The following is a 19,495-nucleotide window of genomic DNA, read 5'->3' as shown; positions in this document are numbered from 1 at the left end:
GAGTTGAGAGTTGTATTAACTCAGATGGATTATTCAAGCATAAAACATCCCTGGATCCAATTAAATAGAGAATAATGTGCAAAATCACACAACCAAAAATGAATCACCATTCAATCTCTCTAATATAGTACTGTGCAATATGTTAGCGCCATTTTCTATTTGAGTTTCTAATGCTTTTTGGCTGAGTTTGCTCTCCTTTTCATTCCCTCCAGTTCAGCGCTACTGAAGGAAGGAGGAGCAATCCTCCGAAACAGAGCCCCGCAGAGTTTCAATATTGCAGCAGGAACGATGGACTGAATGCGTTTTCACTGACACTCTCGTGTTGCAAGATAAATACCTGCTTTTTTGATTTAATGAACTGGTTCACTTATACTTTGGATACTAGAGGAAGATACATGGAAGTTGAACCTCAAATTGATTTTTGGACTTTAGTAGCAATAACATATTGCACAGTAGTATATTAGAGAGATGAATGACGATTCATTTTTGGTTGTGTGATTTTGCACATTATTCACCTTTTAATTGGGTCCAGGGATATTTCATGCTTGAATAACCCATCTGGGTTAACACAACTCAACTCGATGTTACAGGCTAGGCCTGATAATTGAGTTGTGTAAACTGAGGACATCACAAAATTTAAATTTATATTAACATTTTAATTATTTTTTGACACTTTAAATGTATCTCCAGTGATCTCCTAATATACTACACAGCATAGGAAGAATTTTTACATTTTTGCATTATAGTGTTTTAGTTATTCTTTCTCATTTGGGTTTTTGAGATTTACAAACGCTTAGGAACTCAAGACCGATTTTGAATTTTGTGGAAAACTCTAGCTCAGTTGTGGAGCAAGCTCAATTTTCTTTTAGAACCTTGGGAACATGTGCTTAATGTGAGACAGTATAAGCCAGTGGCACAAAATATAAAGCAACCAAAAAAGAAGAAACAAGGCCTCGAAATACTATAGAACAGTAGCAAGAAGAAGCACTGGAGACGGCACAACCAGCGTGGGGACTCAAGTCTTTATTGAAGTAAAGTCATAAAATATGCAAAATCCCAATCATAAAACATGCGAAATGCCAACTAGGATCCAGTTTCGGCGACTACATCCCCACGCTGGTTGGGACGTTTTCAGTGCCTCTTCTTGCTACTGTACAAAATATAAAGCATCATATTCCTGACATGACTGATCTGATGTAGAATCTGTGGGAAGAGGAAGGCTTTTGTCTTACCCATGCAAAGCACTTATGTCTTGGGGCCAATTCCATAAAATCATAGCCCAAAAAAGTTTAAAGTATAGCGTGTGAACTATGAGTGCAAGATGTTTCCCTTTCAGCTGAGACCAAGAACACTTACAATAAGGGAGATTAATACAGTGCCATCAACCCTGCTGGGGACATAATTGCTACAGCAAGAAGACTAAAACACATGCTTTAAAAAAATGTATTTGAGAGACATTTTACTGATGCTATGCAGCTGAATTACTAGCACTCGCCAGGTTACTTCAACTTTTACAACAAAAATCAGGAACAAATACTTATTTGCACATCACCAGTGGAAGTATAAAGAAAATAAAAATAATAAATATACATTTATAGTTTAAAATGTATAATGAATTATAAAAACAAATCTAAACCAATAAGAATTTTAAGATTCAAGAAAATTAATATTTATAAATTCAAGTTCAATTTATTTTGTAATATACCACAAATTGTATTTGTTATTGTTTTTCCTTTTTTCTTCCTCTCTGGCATTGTACTTTGTACTCTGCAGATACTGTATTTACTCGAATATAAACCGATATGAATATAAAAAAGGAGGGAAAAAAAGGTGGACTCTAATATAAACCAATGTTAGAAATTTGGGTTATGTGTCATTTTTCAGGGATCATGCCATTAAGTAATCACTAATTTTTCAGTTGGGGCTGTTTTGAATCCAAAAAAGCAGAAGGAGAGGAGACAAATATTTTCCTACTTGGGACCACACCACTAATCAAAGTTTCTGGACATCTATCTCCACCAGAACACCTGGCCTCAGTTACACATTCAGAAAAAAATCCTTTTCAAATACAAACCCACAAACTAACCCTCTCCTTTACAAAGGCGCACTAGTGTTTTTAGTGCCGACCGTGGTGGTAACAGCTCAGACGCTCAAAGAAATTCCATGATGGCCGGTGCTAAAAATGCTAGTGCGGCTTTGTAAAGGAGGGGGTAAAAATACTATTGTACACAAACAAAACCCTAATATGCCATAATCTGCACACAGTACACAAGAGAAATAGAAAGAAATGCATTTCTTCTCGAACATGCTAAAATATCAAAACATATTTCAATCACTAAATTAAAAACATTCTCCTACCTTTTGTTATCTGCAATTTTATTTTTCTGATCATCTTGTTCCATCTGTGCTCTTAAGTCTGTTTTCAAGACCTCCTTATGCATTTGCTGTTTCTTTCCTCTCCTTCACCTTTTGCTCTACTATCCATCTTTGACACTTTGATATTCAGTTTTCTTCCATTTTTTTGATTCCATCTCAAATCTATTTTTCCATCTCCTCCCCTTCCCTCCATCCATGTGCCACCAGTCATTGGGGGGGGGGGGGGGCAGAGATAGCAATGGAAGTCATTGGGGTGGGTGGGAGAGATAGCAATGTCAAGTCATTGGTCATTGGGGGGTAAAAGTGCTGGTCATCGGAGGGTGGGGGAGACAGCAGTGCCAGTGATCAGAAGGGGGTGGAGGATAGCAGTGCTGAACATCGGGAGGGGTGGAAAAAGCACCGTCATCGAAAGGAGGCTCAAATATAATCCAAGACCCTCACTTTTTTTGCTCCAAAATCTTGGTTTATATTTGAGTATATACGGTAGTTTACTTCTTTTTTTTGTTTTTGTTTTTATCAAATACTTATTTGGATATTTCTAAGTCATCATTTACTTACAAGTCACATTTAAAATCACAATTGTGTATGTTTACTAAAACAATCTAAGCACACAGGTGTGTGCCTTTTTTCTTAATGCTCTTCACTACACTGCAGCAACGTAATCATATCATGTTTAAATGTCTAAGTGTAGTACATCAAAAAGCTTTCAGAAAAGGCAAAAACCAAAGGTAAATCTCCAAATAAGCAGAATGAAGAGTCCATAATGTTTCAACTGGTTTGGATTTTAGAATAACCAAGTTAGATTTCCACATAATTTGCCCTAAGAATCAAACTGTCCTATGGATATTCACTGTCCATCTGCTGACTTGTTCAGGGGTCATTGTTTATTTTATTAAAAAATTTATAGCTCGCACATCCAAAGACGTTAACTTTGCCCAGTGAAACAGCATGCGAGACTCCTGGCCCAAAGGAGCGCTTCTTGTGCCCCCTTGAGGAATTACATATGCCATCACCGTGGCATTGTCTGAGAACACTCGTACCGCTTTTCCTTTCAGTGGGCTGGAAGCAAGTAACACCAGGCGAATTGAGTGATTGACCAACACTTCTGAAGAGGAGTTCACTTCCCCTCAGTGAACACCCCAACCCAATAGGCTTGCATCCATAAGAGTTAACCATTCTAAGATCTGAAGAAGCTCGCCCTGGTGGAGAACCTCCTCCTGAAGCCACCAGTGCAGACTTCTGTATGCTGGTTCCATCCAGGGAGCGGCATCTGAAAGGAATGACTTTGCGGAGACCACTGAAAGCGGAGGGACTCCTGTAGAGGGCACATGTGTGCACTGGCCCAGGGGGACTGCCTCCAGGGTGTGGGAGCTCGAAGGTTCAGGAAATCTCTGATCTGCTCCTTAGGTTTCATACTACATGGTTCGGGAAGAAACGCACGACTCTGCTGGGTATCAAAGAGAAGGCCCAGATATGCAAGGTCTGTGACGGTGTCAACTGACTCTTTTTGAAGTTGACAATCCAACCCAAGCTCTGTAGCAGAGACCACCGTCTCCACCACATGGGCTAATTTGTGTTGAGACAGAGCCCAGATCAACCAGTTGTCCAGGAAAGGATGGACCTGGACACCGTGCCAGCGAAGAAAAACCACTAAAAGTACCTTCACCTTGGTTAAAGTGAGGGGAGCTCGCACAACCCCAAAGGGAAGAGTCGTGAAGTGGAAATGCTGTTGCAGAACATGGAAACACAGAAACCTGCGATGATCTAGAAATTTTAGAATATGGAGGTAAGCCTCCGTGACATCCAAGGATGCTAGAAACTCCTCAGGAGAGACAGCTGCAATGACGGCCTGTAAGGTTTCCATTCAGAAATAAGGACTCTGCAGGAAGCGATTGACCAACTTGAGATCCAGAATGGGCCTCTAGTTCTCTGAGACGTACTTTGGCACCTTGAAATATAAAGAGTATCTGCTGAAGCCCGATTTGAGTTCTGAAACAGGTTCTAGTGCTCAGATATCCAAGAGATGCTACAAAGTAGTGTGGACCTTTGACTCCTTTTCTGGCCAACCTGCTGGCAAGTCCAGAAACAAATCCGGAGGCAGGCAAAAAAAAAAATAGATTTATTTATCTTGTGCCCCTCCCATTTGATGTCCAGCACTCATTCATCCGAGGACATGCAAGTCCACTCATGATAAAACTGAGAAAGAAGGCCCTCTGGAAGGCTGTTTAGCAGCAGTAGCTGCCTGGGATCCGAATGCCTGAGAACGTCTGGAATTGGAAGTGTTGTCATGGGGACTGTATCCCTGGGAATATCTCTGGGAGGAAGAACCCAAGGATCCCTGCTGAAAATGATGGGAGGGACGAAAATTACTACCATCCCCTCCCAAAGTTCAGCAAGACTTGTTCATAAAGAGACATTTAGGGCAGTGATTAGCAACACCAGCCATGAGGTCATCCATACCTTTCCCCAAAAGAAGCTGAAAGGAAGTCTGCTGAAAGTGGCCTTGGAGGCAGCGTCCCCAGCCCAAGGACGGATCCAAAGATGCCGGCACGCAGACACCGCATAAGCGGTAAGAACTTGAATGAGATCATAAAGGGCGCCCACATAATCCAAAAGTGGCTATCACGAGCTGGGGACAGACATCCACTTCTGCAGAGGGCACCCTGCATAATCTCATGCGACAGGCACACAGTGCAAAGGAGACTGCCGCTGCCTTGATGCCTGAAGAAGCCACTTGAAAAAGGTTTTAAAAATATATATATATAATATCCACTCTACAATCCTGGAAGTCTTTAAACATTACTCCTTCATCACTAGGGAGGTCCTTGCGCAGGGTATCCTGCGCCATGGCAGAATCCACTTTAGATTGCTCAAAAACTGCTGAAAATATATTTGTCAGAAATTTTGAAGGTACCAGAAACTTCATACCCACCTCTCACAAAAATATATTACCTGCCAACGAGAGTTAAATCTCAAAATCCAAATCAACAGAATTTATCTGTTGATAAGTTTGGATTTAACACATTTTCTAGAGAGGTCGGATACGGAGAATCAGGTCCCTGCTACATTAATAGTACAGTTTGCAATTGACCCAGACAGGGATTGGTTGCTTAAAATGTTTTTTAAGCATAGAGATGTTCCATTTATGACAAATATAATTAGGATGTACCCTGATGTATCTTGCTCGACCCAGAAAAGAAGAAAACAATTCTTAATATTGAGACCACAGGCTGTTCAGCTAGGGGCGACCTTTGTCCTAAGATATCCCTGTAAATGCGTTTTGACATATGGGGGGAATAGATATGTATTTTATGATTCACAGCAGTTATCTAAATTTATTTCTGATAGAGAGTCTTCATGAGCTTCCTTGTTCTCTTGTTAAGCTCAAAATATTGGTTCAAGAGCACTCAAAACGCCTATCTTTTTTGCCTTATACTAATTGCCTTGATGACTTATTTCAGTCTTTTTCATCAGCCTCGTCTCCAAAATTGTGGACTAATAATGCAATGTATATTTTGATATTCTTTAGCTGTTTGGAATTTTGATTTAATTTCAATTTACACTGCATGTTTTCTTTTATTGACCTGTAATTATTGTCAATTATTAAAATTATAAATAAAGAAAAAAAAACAACAAACTGCTGAAAATCAGGAGCCAGCGGATAAAACTTAAGACATAGCTTGAGAGAGCCAAAAAGAGCAGCCTGGGCATCCTATTGTTCTGTAACCAGACTGAGAAGCTATGGATGGGATGGAAAAATAAATAAATAAAAGGACAGCACATTAGAACAGTCCATGATCGAACAATGTGACATGGAAAGAGGAGATTCCAATTTTTTTTGCACTTCCAGAACCTCAGCAATAAAATGGTGGACAGAGTCACGCTTAAAAGGTCTGCTGACGGAGGGGTCTTCACCCAAATCCAGACTCTTCAGGACGACTGTGTTGACTAGTCCCAGCAAGGATATTAGCCAAATCCAAAATGAAAGCAGTGTCAGGAGAGAAAAGCGGCATATGGCATAATGCAATCGAGTTCTGCCATAACCGGACGAGAGGGCTCTTGAAAAGGGATCTCTGCCACTGGCGCAACTGGTTTAGAAGAAACCTACATGCCCGCTGGCTGTGTTCAATGAGCTAGGTCCAAAAAATACACATTCTATAGGAGCCAAAAAAAGTCCAATGAAAATTCGCACCACGCCAAAAGAGTCCCCAGACTGAATGCAGGCGTTTTGGTGCCAAACTCCAGAATGCCTCTAGATTAGATTTTTTTCCCTGAAATCACATACCTATCAGCTCCCCAGCCCTGAAGGACATGAAAGAAGCAAAGTTTGAAGTTCCCACCCCCTTCCAGAGTGCGCTGAGGCACGTGGTACTCGGTCCTGATCCGCCGCCAATCTGGCACAATCAATGCACACATTTGACAGATTAGGAGCTGGGGAGTCCATCCAAAATGATTTTTAATAAAATTGAGGTGTTTTGAGGCATAAATAAAACTTTGAAAAAATGATTGATAGAAATCCAAGATGGCCACCACCAACAAATTTGCGCCAAAAATAAACAAAAAACAAAAATAAAAAATTGCAATTTGGGGAGGTAGGAAACCTGAACCTTACCTTCAGAAACTCTCAAAAATTAGTTTTAGAGAGTTTCACAGACCACCCCTGAAATTCCTACAAGAAATAATGGAGGTGTACTCAGTGTCTCTGAAGTGCTTGTCTGTCAGCTCTGTACATTGCAGCTGAATGGAGGAAAATGATTTTCTGTCTCAGAACAACTCCAAAATGACCAGACTTGAAGATCTTCAGAAATCCAGTTAGATGGACACAAACTGTAACCTCCTCCTCCATGGATCCTCTCCCATGCGACTGGGGGTGGGAAATGCAGCCTGCGCCCTGAAATCTGGAGAATTTTTTTACTCAGGATGCATATAGCTTATGCTTAAATCCCTGATAATTTCAGAGAGCGATCCAGGAAGGATGGCACACAGTAGGCTGGTTCCAGAGTAGTGGTGCCCGATTCAGGAAAACAAATTTGGAGTCGATTCAGCCTATTGAATCGATTTGATTTTCCTGCCCAATTGGGTGGTTTTTTTCAAACATCCTGATGGATTTATTTTATAGCCTCTTCACCCTTTTTGCCCTCTCCTACCCACACTGGTCCTGTGGTGTAAACAAAATAAAACAACCCCCCCAAAAAAAAACTTTTCCTCTCTCTGTTAAATCCTACTCACATTCACAGTCTAACACCAGCTCTGGAAGGATACACATTTCAAATCTGACATATTGTAATCACAAAAAAGAAAATAAAATTATTTTTCCTACCTTTTGTTGTCTGGTCATTTTTCAGATCATGTTGGTCCCAGGCTCTGGTTGTCTTCTGATCAGGCTCTCCTTCTTTCTTCATGCTAACCATCCATCTTCCATCTCTGTCCTCCCTTTCTGTTTCCCTTTCCTCCCCCGGAGGTCTGGCATCTTTCCTTTTTTTCATCTCCATCCCCCCGCAGCTACAGCGATGGACCCCACCATCCACAGATCCGCCATCTCTCCTTTTCTCAACTACCCTTTCATCCAGCATATTTCTTCTGTGTCCCTGTCCCTATTCTTCTCTCCTTGTGTCCCTGTTCCTATGCTCCCTCCATGCCCAGCATCTTATCTCTGTTTCATGTCTCTCCCCATATCCATATCTCTTCCTTGCCTCCTGTATCTCCTTCCCTAGGTACAGGCTTTCTCCTACTATCTCTCCTGCCATCCTGCACCTTGCCCACCTACTTTGGAGCAGTATCTGTCTCCCTTGTACCCTTCCCTTTGTGGTCTTGCATTTCTCTCCCTCTCTCCATTAGTCCTCCCCCTCTTTTTGGTTTGGTCTCTCTCTTCCCTTCACTTCACCCCAGGTCTGGCATCTCCCCTCCCCTCTCTTACCCCTTCCTCCTCCTCCCTCTGCACAGGCCTGGCAGGCATCTCTCAATCTTCAACACACAAGTATAGCATATGTGTTATATTGCCCCCCCCCCCCCGTGAAAACCTGCCCCCCCCACAACCCTGCATGTTCCCCCACCTTCCTCGCTTTTACCTTAAACTAATACAGCAGCCTGCAGGATCACCAGTTCTATAGCGATTCATGCAGCTGCCATCATCCTCAGTGGCATGTTTCTTCTGCCGTGATCTTGATCCTGACATCAGAGGAGGGGCGGGACCGTAGCAGAGAGAATGTGCCGCTGAGGACGACGGGCAGGTGCAAGGATCACTACAGCACCGGCGAACCTGCCGTATTAGCTTAAGGTAAGAGCGGGGAAGCTGGGGGAACATGCAGGTCTTTACGACTGACTCTTGCCCCTCAAGCAGGAGCGGCAGTGGACGGCCAGCAAGAGGCAGCGCTGCTGCTCCTGCTTTATTTAGGAAGACACTGGGGAAGGGTCGGTCATCAAATCAGGAGGCAGATTTTTAAAAAACTGAACTGATTCAAATCGATTCACCTGATTTGAATCGGTGAATCGGGCAGCACTACTCCACAGATCCATCGGTTTTTCAGTAAAGTAGCAGCCCAGCTCTGCAGGACTGCATCCTTTCCTCTGACAAGAGGACAACCGCAAAGGGGTTTTAAGGTACTCAAGCCACTGAAAAAGAGGAACTTTAAATAAAAAAAATAAGAAAAAGATGCAGAGCAAATCCAAGAGACTTCTGCATGGATTGCTTGCAGAAATTGAAACTACAGAGGAGGGAGTTGCATGTGCTCAGAAAAGTGTTTGGATTTCTGCAACTCTGATTATGGGAAGGGATTGAACACCTAGCATACTGAATACAGAAGGGACGTAACAGAAAGAACCCTTATCAAGCGTGAAAGTCAGTGGGGCTGTCTGTATGTTTGAAGTTTGAATCAAGTCATTTTTCACAAAGATATAGCTGATGCTGCTTGAATAATTCATTAGGCACATCTAATGAACAGAGTGTGGGCCTCCTCTCTCTGCATACTTTGGGCCGGATTCACTAACCTGCCCGATCGATGTGCAGCCCTGCTTTAAACCCGCGGGCCTGCACTGCAGGGAAGGCGGCAGAGAATAGGAGCTCGGGGCAGAGACTGCAACATCAGGGCGAACAGGCAGGAGATACGGGGCAGAGCAGAGCTGGAGAGTCGGAAAGACGTTTTCGACTGGTTCCCAGCAGTCGCTTTTCAGGATGAGCGGAAAGCCCAGTCAAATCGCAAAATTTGTTTAGTGAATCGCATCCCTGCCTACTTTGCAAGCAGTTCCCCTCATTTGCATGCGCTGATTGTAATCGAATCGCTACACAGGTTAGTGAATAGTGCAGGATGGAAATCTGGTCGCAGAGTGCTCGTAAACCGATCGATACACGATTGGTTTGCTTAGTGAATCTAGCCCGATGTAACCTTTTAGGCACAGCATACTCCTACAGCCACAAGCACTGAAAACAGTTTAAGGAAAAAAAGGTTTAATATTACCAGTACATTATGGCAGAGAAAGCTACTGAAACCAGTTTATCACAAATCCACCCTGATACTTAACAGGATGCTGGCAAAATAACGAGAACATACTCTGACTAAGAAAGCTTAGGAAAACTATGAATTAGATGTTCAGAAATACATCATGACACACGAAAAACAGTGGACAAATGCATTGTTAGAAATGTATGAAATAAGTAATAAAGGCTAAACCAGTCAGTTACAAACTGATTATGAAAAATATCAAAGAACAGGATTATGTTTGTATCAGGATAGAAAGCATACATAGGATAGTCTGGCACAGCATGCGAGGTAAAGGGCCACAAATCAGACCTGTCAGGCCATGGTAACAGAGGCCCTTAAAAGAAATGGAGCAATACAGAGAACCTACAACAAGAGACACAGAATCCCAATATTCTGGCAGGTGTGTTCTTAAGTAGATGAATAACAGTGACTAACAAGTTGCATTAAACCACTACATTCTAATTCTGGTTCTTGAAAATCCATCTGTAGTCACTTCAGGTTTGTACTTACATTAGTTTTAATCTTTTTGCATGTCCAGGCATTACAGGAACATATAGCATTTTGACTCCCTGTACAACCATTGTTGGTTCTATCCCATATTTCTCCTGAGAAAAGTGACAGAAGGTAGTGCATAAGCATAAATAAAATTTCTTAGTTTTAAAAACTGCAATGCACATTATATTGTACAAATCCATGTCTCCTCTTTATCACAATAAGACAGGAAACCACAAGTATGCTTGCATTCTCCTGAGTTATTTCTGGGTGGCTAAAGTAAATTTGACTTGTTCCATAAGCAAAGAATGAGAAGAGAACTCCCACTTGACTATGGGATTTGTTTATTAAAGTTGTTGCACAATGAAGGTTAACGAAAGATTACCTCTGCTAATCTTATTTCTTGTAAATAGACTCTGGAATCTTCATCAGCGGGTTTGTGTATCCTCTCTAGCTCTTAGCTGCAAGCACTCTAAAATAAACCTTTAGCCCTCCCTAGGTATATACATCCTGTCACGTGCCTTAGAATTCCAATCTGCACACAAGCCAGAGAGACCTAAGAAGAACAGGAAACACCAGAAAGGAAAGAGAGGGGTGCGGGGACTCCCTGCTACACATCAATTCTGCTCAGGAGAAACAAAAACAGAACAATTAGTGGCCAATGGCCAAACATTGCATAACTGTAAACTGGAACAATGTCAAAGAACAGTATAACATTGAAAAAGAAACACAGCCTGAGAGCGCAGACAGGGTTACCAACCCAGGATCCTCCTAACCCCCAACCCTACATAGAAGGGACCAGAAGGGAGTCTCAGAGAGGCTGGTCAAGACAGACATCAACTTACCAGATATTGTCACACGGCCTGCGAATCGAACAGAAGAGATGGGTGGGTGTGAAGATTCCAGAGTCTATTTACAAGAAATAAGATTAGCAGAGGTAAGTAACCTAATCTTTTGTTCTTGTACAATAAACTCTGGAATCTTCACCAGCAGGACGTATCAAAGCAGTCCCAACACATCAGGGGGGGCTCAATGAGCCCACCACCAGGACCGAAGCCCCAAAAACAGCATTTTGCTTAGCTGCCACATCAATTCGGTAAAACTTGGCAAAGGAAGGAATCCAGGCCCAAGTGGCTGCTCTGCAAATCGTCTCAAGAGAAATAGCAGAAGACTCAGCTGAAGAGAAAGCCATTCCTCTGGTAGGGGAGGCCTCTTACCCGCTGGCACACAATCAGTGGAAATGGCCACCCACATCTATTTAGAGATGGAAGCCCTGGAAGCAGGTTGGCCTCTGCGAGCCGGCCCTGCAGATGGTCCGAAAGACGGAAGTCATCGGAGGTTGCCAAGTTATCTCGGAAGGAGATGCTGGACATCCAGAAACTGCAACACCCAGCCTGGGACATAGGGCCCAACGGATCGAAGGTGGGCAACCAAATTTTTTTGACTGACATGGAACAGGGAAACCACCTTCAGGAGAAAGGACAACTGACTGGAAGAAAACCGCAGAATCTGAGATGCGGAGAAAGGAACTCAGCTCTAAAAAGTCTGAAATGCCGACACTGTACATGAGGACGGGACCTCTACAAGAAACACGGTCCTGATGGAAAGATTTTTCAGAGAGATCTGATCCAGGGATTCGTAGGGTGGACTAGCCAGTAAAAGTCAAACCAAAGACAAATCCCACAAGGGACAAGGCATTCTGAAAAGAGACTGCAGCCTCCCAGCCCCCTCCCCCCCCTCCCGCAAGAAGCTGACAACGTCAGGAGAGACGCATAAGAACCCCTGAGAGCAGCGGGACACAAATACGAACTAGACACAACCTGCAGGAAGTCGAGGACATGAGTCATGGAGGGGCCGAGGAATCTACCCAAGCCCTCACACAGCAAACCTGGAAATACCTCTAGGCCTGGGCAAAGCCAGACACAGCAGAGTTCCAGTCACTCCGAAGGAGCATAGAGATAACTGCAGAAGAATAGTCCCGAGTGAGCAAAGCTGCGCGCTCAAGAGCCAAAGTGGACCGAAACTCGGAACGCTATGGGGACCTGCGTAAGCCACCTCCGGGGACAGAGAAGCCGCAGCCCCCCGGTCCCTGCGCAACCATGCGTACCACTTTCTCCGAGGCCAACTTGGGCCACCCAGAGCACCAAGCCCACTTGAGCAGACACTCAGCACCGAATGCGCCCTATCAAGTGCCACGGAGGAAAAACATACAGAAGTTCCCCCCCAGTGGTCAAGGTGAAGCCAGAGCAACCAGCTCCTCGCTGCCGACCTGTCTGCGTTGGCTTAAGAATCTGACCGCCTTCTGGAGCCAGGCGGACGCCAGCAGATGGAGGAGACATAACTGATGCCAGTAGATGGAGGAGACATAGCTGATGCTGCATTAATAATTCATTAGGCACATCTAGTGAACAGAGTGTGGGCCTCCTCTCTCTGCATACATTGGGCCGGATTCACTAACCTGCCCGATCGATATGCAGCCCTGCTTTAAACCCGCAGGCTTGCACTGCAGGGAAGGCAGCAGAGAATAGGAGCTCGGGGCACTGCCGAACGATGGCCTCGAAAGCCATCCTGGATAAGGACCCATCTCCCAGGTCCAGAATCAGATAACTGAGAAAGTCTGCCTGAACAGAGTCTACGCCGGCCACTTGGGCTGCGGACAAGGTCACCTGATGCTTTTCCCCCCAGGAAAAGAGCATCTGAGCCAACAGACTCAGCAGGGGACAATGTGCGTTCCCCCAGATGGTTGCTAAAAGACACCCCTGCCGTGGCGTCGGAGAACACCGAACCACCTTCCGATGGAGAAAGTTGAACCCTCAAGAGGGCCAGACGGAGTGAACGAAGTTCCAAGCGATGGATGGATGGAACTGTGCTCCAGTGCCGTCCACCGGCCTTTCGCCGGGACAGTTTTGCAAACTGCCCCCCAACCGGACACGGTCGCGTCCGTCATCAGGGTCAACCAGGCCAGGACCCTCAGAGGAAGCCCTCTATCTGGCGTCACAGGAGGTAACCATCACGACATGTTGTTGCGGGCTGCTGCCAACCCAGGCAGCTTCTCACCCAGCGAAGTCCGCCGGGAGTTCCATCGATTCAGGAGAGACAGCTGAAGAGTTCGAAGTCACGCTCTGGTCCACGGAAACAAAGCCATGGTCGCAACCATGAGATCCAGGACTTGCAGGAACAGCTAGGCCATTGACGCTGGAACTGCAACAGGGCCTGAATGGTACTCTGTAGCTTGAGCATCCTGTAGTCCAGAAGAACTACCAGGTGTGTGCTCATATGGAACCGGACTCCCAGATATTCCAATGTCTGTGTTGGTACTCAATGACTCTACTTCAAGTTGAGTACCGAGACGCTCCAGCAACTGCACCACCTGGTGAACTGCCCGGCAGCCCTCCTCTATTGAGGGGACCTTGAACAACCAGTCATCTAGGGACGGAAGGTCCAACATGCCCTGCAAGCGCAGGTGGGTAGCCACCACCACCATGATCGTCATGGAAAAACAAGGCTCTGTTGTCAGCCCGAAGGCAGAGCTGTGAATCAAAATTGCCGGCTGAGTACAGGAACCCACAGAAACCTCCTGTGCTCCTAAAAAATCAGGATGAGGAGGGTAAACTTTAGTGAGATCCAGGGAAGCCAAGAATTCCCCAGGTGGTACTGCCGCCAAAACTGAACGCACTTTTCCCATCCGGAAACAGGGTACATGCAGAAAGGTATGCACGGATCAAGTTCCAGAAAAGGCTTTCAATCTTCGGAGCCTTTCGTTGGAATGATGAGAAACATTGAGTATCTCTCGGAGCCCAAGTCTTCTTGTGGAACCGGGTCCATCGCTGCCAGATCCAGCAATCTTTGAACCACGGCCTGCACACGCTGGGTGTGATCTGGATTTCCTGTGAAGAGATCGGAAAAAAATTTAAAGCGGAGAACCAGTCTGAGCACTTCGAGAACCCACAGGTCCCAAATCATTTTCTGCCATTCTGTCAAGTAGGCTGAGAGGCATCCCCCAATCCGAGGAAGAGGAACTAGAGCCCTGGCGTCAAATTCTCTCATGGGATGGGCAGGAGAACTGTTGAAAAACCGGTGTCACGTCTGACCTCCAAAACGAGGTCTGGAAGGTGCTTCGAACCGGTACCCTGTAGATAGGGGTCTGGAGTACTGGAGAGGTCTCCTATAAGGAGGAAAAATCTTGGTCATCCAGATCCCCGGGCAGGTCAAGGTAGCAACCTGTGAAGCACCATAGGCTTACAGCCCTGCCCAATGGCCAGGTCAGCCAAACCTTGGCCAGGCAAGAGCAAACCTCTGAAAGGAAATCAGCTCAGCGCAGCTGTAGAAGAAGAAACCTCGGACTATCGGTGAATCTACACCATTTGCCAGGCAGAGACCAAAAAAGCTCCAAGTTTAGCAAAAACTTTTACCATGCAAGGAGAGTATCTGCCAAACAAGTCACCATGGAGACTAGGAAATCAAAGTCCCAAAGGACAACCCCCTCTGGATCCCGGCGGAGCTTGGAGCGCCACGCACTGGCAACAAAGGAGGAGGCCACTGTAGCTTACACTCCCGCCACTGTGGAATCTAAAAGGCATTTGACGACAAAATCCACCCACCTGTCCTGAACCTCTTGCAGGACAATTCCTCCAACAGAGGGCAAGAATGTGCAGTTAGTGACTTGTGTCACAACCAAAACCACTGTCAGCAATGCTACACACTTAGAGCATTCCGGGTCCCTGGGATGCAAGCGCGCTAAGACCCCCAAATCACTAAAGGCATCCTATCCCAGTCTGGAAAGGAAGCGGGCGCTGATCACTCAATAAGGAACATTCTGCCAGCAGCCGGAAGAACCTGCGCACAGCCGGGACAACCCCAAGTACTGGGGACCTGCCATCAGTGGGATCCCGAAGATCTGCCAGAAAAGCCACACTAGTGGATGCTGCAGAAAAACCTGCGACAGCCAAGGGACAGAGACCGGGGCAGAAGCGATGGCGGAACCACCAGTCCGCTCTCTGGTGTCATCAAAAGTAAAACCCAAAGGCATGCTGGTATCCAGAGAGGGCAGATCCCATCTGCAGCAGTGGATTCTACGTGGAAGAAGCAGACAGCCTCTTTGAACCAGAAAAGCCTGACACCTTATCTGACACTTGAAGGCGGGAAATAGGCACCGGCAACGAAAGTCGCGCTGTGTACTGCAGTATTGGTGCTCTAGCCAAAGAATGAGACATTCTCCCCCGAAGCTGCACTTGCGGCTCTAAGCCGCGTAGTTCATCCCCATTTGAGGGGGACCAGACGTGCCAAAAGCGTCTCTGGTAGAAGTTGAGGTCAAAGGGGACTCTCTGAAGGAGGAAAACACAGAAACTGCGCCATCTCACCCCGTGTGCCGTAGCGCACGTGAATTGCATCCGCGAAACCGCCAACCATCCATCGTAATTGAGGCATACCATCCTGTCCTGAGGTGGTCATCTGTGAAGTATGGAGCAAAAACGAAGCTTCTAAGAGCAAAAAAATATACTTAATGAAAAAAAAAAAAAAAATTCAAGATGGCCGCTGCGGGTACCAATTTTGCCTTAAAATGGTCCAGAAAAATCACAGGAAACCCAGAAAAATGGCAATTTTTAGATTTTACAGGTGGGGGAGGGGCTAGGGCATGCAGGGAAACCACCCAAAAAAACCTTTTAAGGACCCCCCCTGAAAATCGCTTGTGAGCACACAGGCACACACAGAGACATGCTGCAATAGAAATGAATAGCAGCCAGCAAGCAGAGAGATCATACCTCAGGAGCTAATAAAAACTGGGATTTCAGATCTTCTGACCACCTCACCTTTCCAATAACCCCAGGCAGGGACTCTCCGGACCTCACAGCAAATTCAGGGAAGACGCGCAGTCCGGTTCCGATCCTGGCGTACCTCCACGGAACCACAGCAGCCTGCGATCTACCCTGTTGCGGACAAACCAAGGGTGAGGTGGCTCCCAATCCCGGAGATCCGATCTGACCTGCAGGCTGTCTGAGGGGTTTACTACAGGTCTGCTAGCAGTGCCCCCTCAGAAGCAGACAAAGTAAATACTAAAGTCTGCGATCTCTCACCAAAGGATGTCCCCGCAGGGTGAATCCACAGTACAAGGGCAACCTGCGCCAAATGATGAAATAAAAGAACTAGAAATGTACAATGAAGCATGAGCAGAAAAGGTAAACCAGCAGTCAGAGCTGCAGGAACAGATTGGAATTCTAAGGCACGTGACAGGATGTATATACCTAGGGAGGGGCTAAATTTTTGTTTTGGAGTGCCTGCAGCTCAGAGCTAGAGAGAATACACAAACCCGATGGTGAAGATTCCAGAATTTATTGTACAAGAACGGCTATAATTAATGCATGTTAAGTGCAACGACTCTGCAGTAATTGGAAAAACATTCAGTTTCTGCAACACCACATTTCTGAAAGTGCCTGATATTCAGGTGATATGAATGTTTATAGACTTAACTTTACATACTGAGGCAATACTAAGTGAAGTGGCATTAACATATGCCAGTTAGTATATGTTACACACTGCATGCTGACTGCAATGTGCAGACCTTGCCCAATTCCCACACTACTGCCAGACTTTTAGACAACTCACTGTTTTGTGTTAGACAGTTGCGCGGGGACAGAAATCCCACCCGTCCCCGCCAAAATCCCACCCATCCCCGCGAGGAATCCCTCCGTCCCCACCCGTCCCTGCGAGGAATTCCTCCATCCCCATGAGGAATCCCCTCCGTCCACGCCCATCCCTATAAACTTCAGAAATAGTTATTTCATTTAATTATGCTACTGAATTAAAGGCTCTGGTAAAGACCCATTTACAAATAAGCAAAGACACTTTATTAATTTGGAAATATTAATTGGGAAGAATACATACTTTGTAAACGGATTTCTACCAGAGCCTCTAATTTAAAAATAAAATCTCAGCTGATGAGAACCCCCAAGCTGTCAGCTGAGGTCTTCCTTTGCAGTTGGCCGGGGGTCCCTTTTACCAAGCTTGGCAGGAAGCAGTAGCGTCCCTGAGTCACAGATGCTGGCACCTCAGTGGCTCATGGATGCTGCCAGTGACTGCTGTGCTTGGTGGAGGGGAGTTCTGGCTGTCTCTAGCGGAGGTCCTCTGCTAGTGGTGCTTGGGGATCCCCACCAGTCACAGCAAGGGTCAGCAAGTACTTCAACGCTGTCGAAATAAACCCAGAAATGCATTTCCTTTCCTTTTGAACACAATACAAAGACATCTGCTATATACATTTCTCAAAGCTAATATATTTTAGTCAATAAATTCCGTTTTTTACCTTTGTTGTCTGGAGACTTATTTTTCCATAAAGTTGGTCCCAGTTTCTTTTTTCCGCTTTCCCCATCTTCTGTAAATTCTTCTGTTGCTGTCCATTGGTTCATCCTACCATGGTCCAGCATTTATCCCTTTCTCATCTTTCGTGACTGCCCACCAGCCCTATGCCCAACATTTCTTCTTCTATCACCCCTCTCCAGCACCATGCCACATCTCTCCCTCCATTCCCTTCACCACTATGTCCAACATTCCTCCCTCTTACATCCCTTTCAATCTGTCCCACTGTTCCCTTTCCACCACCACATTTCTCCCTCTCATCTTTCTCTTCCCTATCATCTGTACCTCACTCCCTCCCTATGACCAAAAATTCTCCTCTTTCTTCCATTCCCCGTGTACACCATGTCTTTCCCTCTAACTGACACACTTAGGCCCAATTCTCCCTTTCTATTCTCTCCCCAACCTCAGCATCACTTTCCCTCCCTTCCTCCGTCCTCTCTCCCATATTTATGCAATTCAACAAAACAGTTTTGGACATCAAAACTAGCTAGCCATAAAAAGCAAAGGACTGTAGACAGTCCCTTCCTTCCTTGCCTCGTTGTACAATGTACAGGAACACCCCCCCAAAAAAACCCCCCAATCAAACAAACAACAAAAAAACCCAACTCAAGCAGCCAATCTGTCCTCTTTCCATTAATGTTGCTCCTCTCTTCTTTTCCCTGCCTTTTGTGTTCAAAAATGCACCCCCTCCTGTGTCCCACGTTTGGGCCCCTCTCGCATCCCAACAGCTTTCTCCTAATTACAATGCATGTGTGCCCGCTTGCTTGACCCCTCCCGTTCTGCCCCCTCCCGCAAGACTTGCTGCTTCCTTCTTTCCACTCCTCTGTGGTATGCGAGGCGCACGACAGAACCATCTCACCACCTCTCCCGACATTACTCAGAGCAGAACTTCTTCACAATCACAGGGCAACGGGCCCTGCACGCTGTACACTGCTGACGAGAAGCATTCCTCCGACGCCAGCTCTGACGTCGGGGGAAGACTTCCGGGTCGGCTACGTGTGGACTCGGAGTGCTGAGAGCGCTGTACGCTACAGGAAAAGAAGATGAGCCACTCGGCTCGAGCTGCCTCCAACCCCGCGGGATCCCCGAGACCACAAGGGGTATCCCCACGGGATCCCTGCAACCCGAAGGGGGAACTCGCGGGTCCCGCGGGATTCCCATCGTCCCCGTTCCCTAAGATCCATACTAACTGCTTAGTGCGCTTCACCTATATGCCCCTATATGTGAAACAAAATGATTGCAAGCCCATTCGAGCTCCATAAGAAAGGAGAAATTAGGTTCTTACCTGCTAATTTACTTTCTTTTAGCTTCTCCAGACCAGTAGAGGTTAATCTTTACGAATGGGTATATATCCAATCATGACCAGCAGGTGGAGACTGAAAACAAAACTGTGGGACAGTATATAATATACTCCCTTCTCTATTTACATCAGTCTGCCGAATAGCCAAGCAGAACTAAGAACTGGAAAACAGAAAGAAAACAATACTACGAACAGGAGTAACAAATAACATACCCAAATGCTGTTGGAAAATGCAGAGGAAAATACCAGAAGGAAAATGTCCCCACAGCTCGCCAGCTAAGCCAGCCGAGCCACAGCCGCTGTTCTTTAATTCTCCCCGGCCCTAGAAAAATACTAGAACCCGCAGCAAAAAACAAAAACTGCCCGCGAAACAGCCCCAACAACAACAACAGACAGGGTGGGGACCTCTACTGGTCTGGAGAAGCTAAAAGAAAGTAAATTAGCAGGTAAGAACCTAATTTCTCCTTCTTTAGCACTCTCCAGACCAGTAGAGGTTAAT

At 45.6% G+C, this 19,495-nt stretch overlaps 1 protein-coding gene across 4 annotated transcripts in view; it reads right to left on the bottom strand.

Annotated features, from left to right (window-relative positions):
- The window catches only part of UBA6 (ubiquitin like modifier activating enzyme 6), a 328,373-nt gene that overhangs the window by 3,806 nt on the left and 305,072 nt on the right, over window positions 1-19,495 (bottom strand). For all 4 annotated transcript variants that reach the window (XM_033914779.1, XM_033914755.1, XM_033914773.1 and 1 more), the window contains one exon: window positions 10,365-10,459. In XM_033914779.1, the coding sequence (XP_033770670.1) occupies window positions 10,365-10,459 (95 nt within the window). The remainder of the gene's footprint in view (window positions 1-10,364; window positions 10,460-19,495) is intronic.

Source organism: Geotrypetes seraphini, chromosome 1 (assembly GCF_902459505.1).
Source record: "Geotrypetes seraphini chromosome 1, aGeoSer1.1, whole genome shotgun sequence".
Lineage (NCBI taxonomy): Eukaryota > Metazoa > Chordata > Amphibia > Gymnophiona > Dermophiidae > Geotrypetes > Geotrypetes seraphini.
Note: the sequence above shows the minus strand (reverse complement) of the source record. Positions and strands in the feature narration are given on the sequence as shown.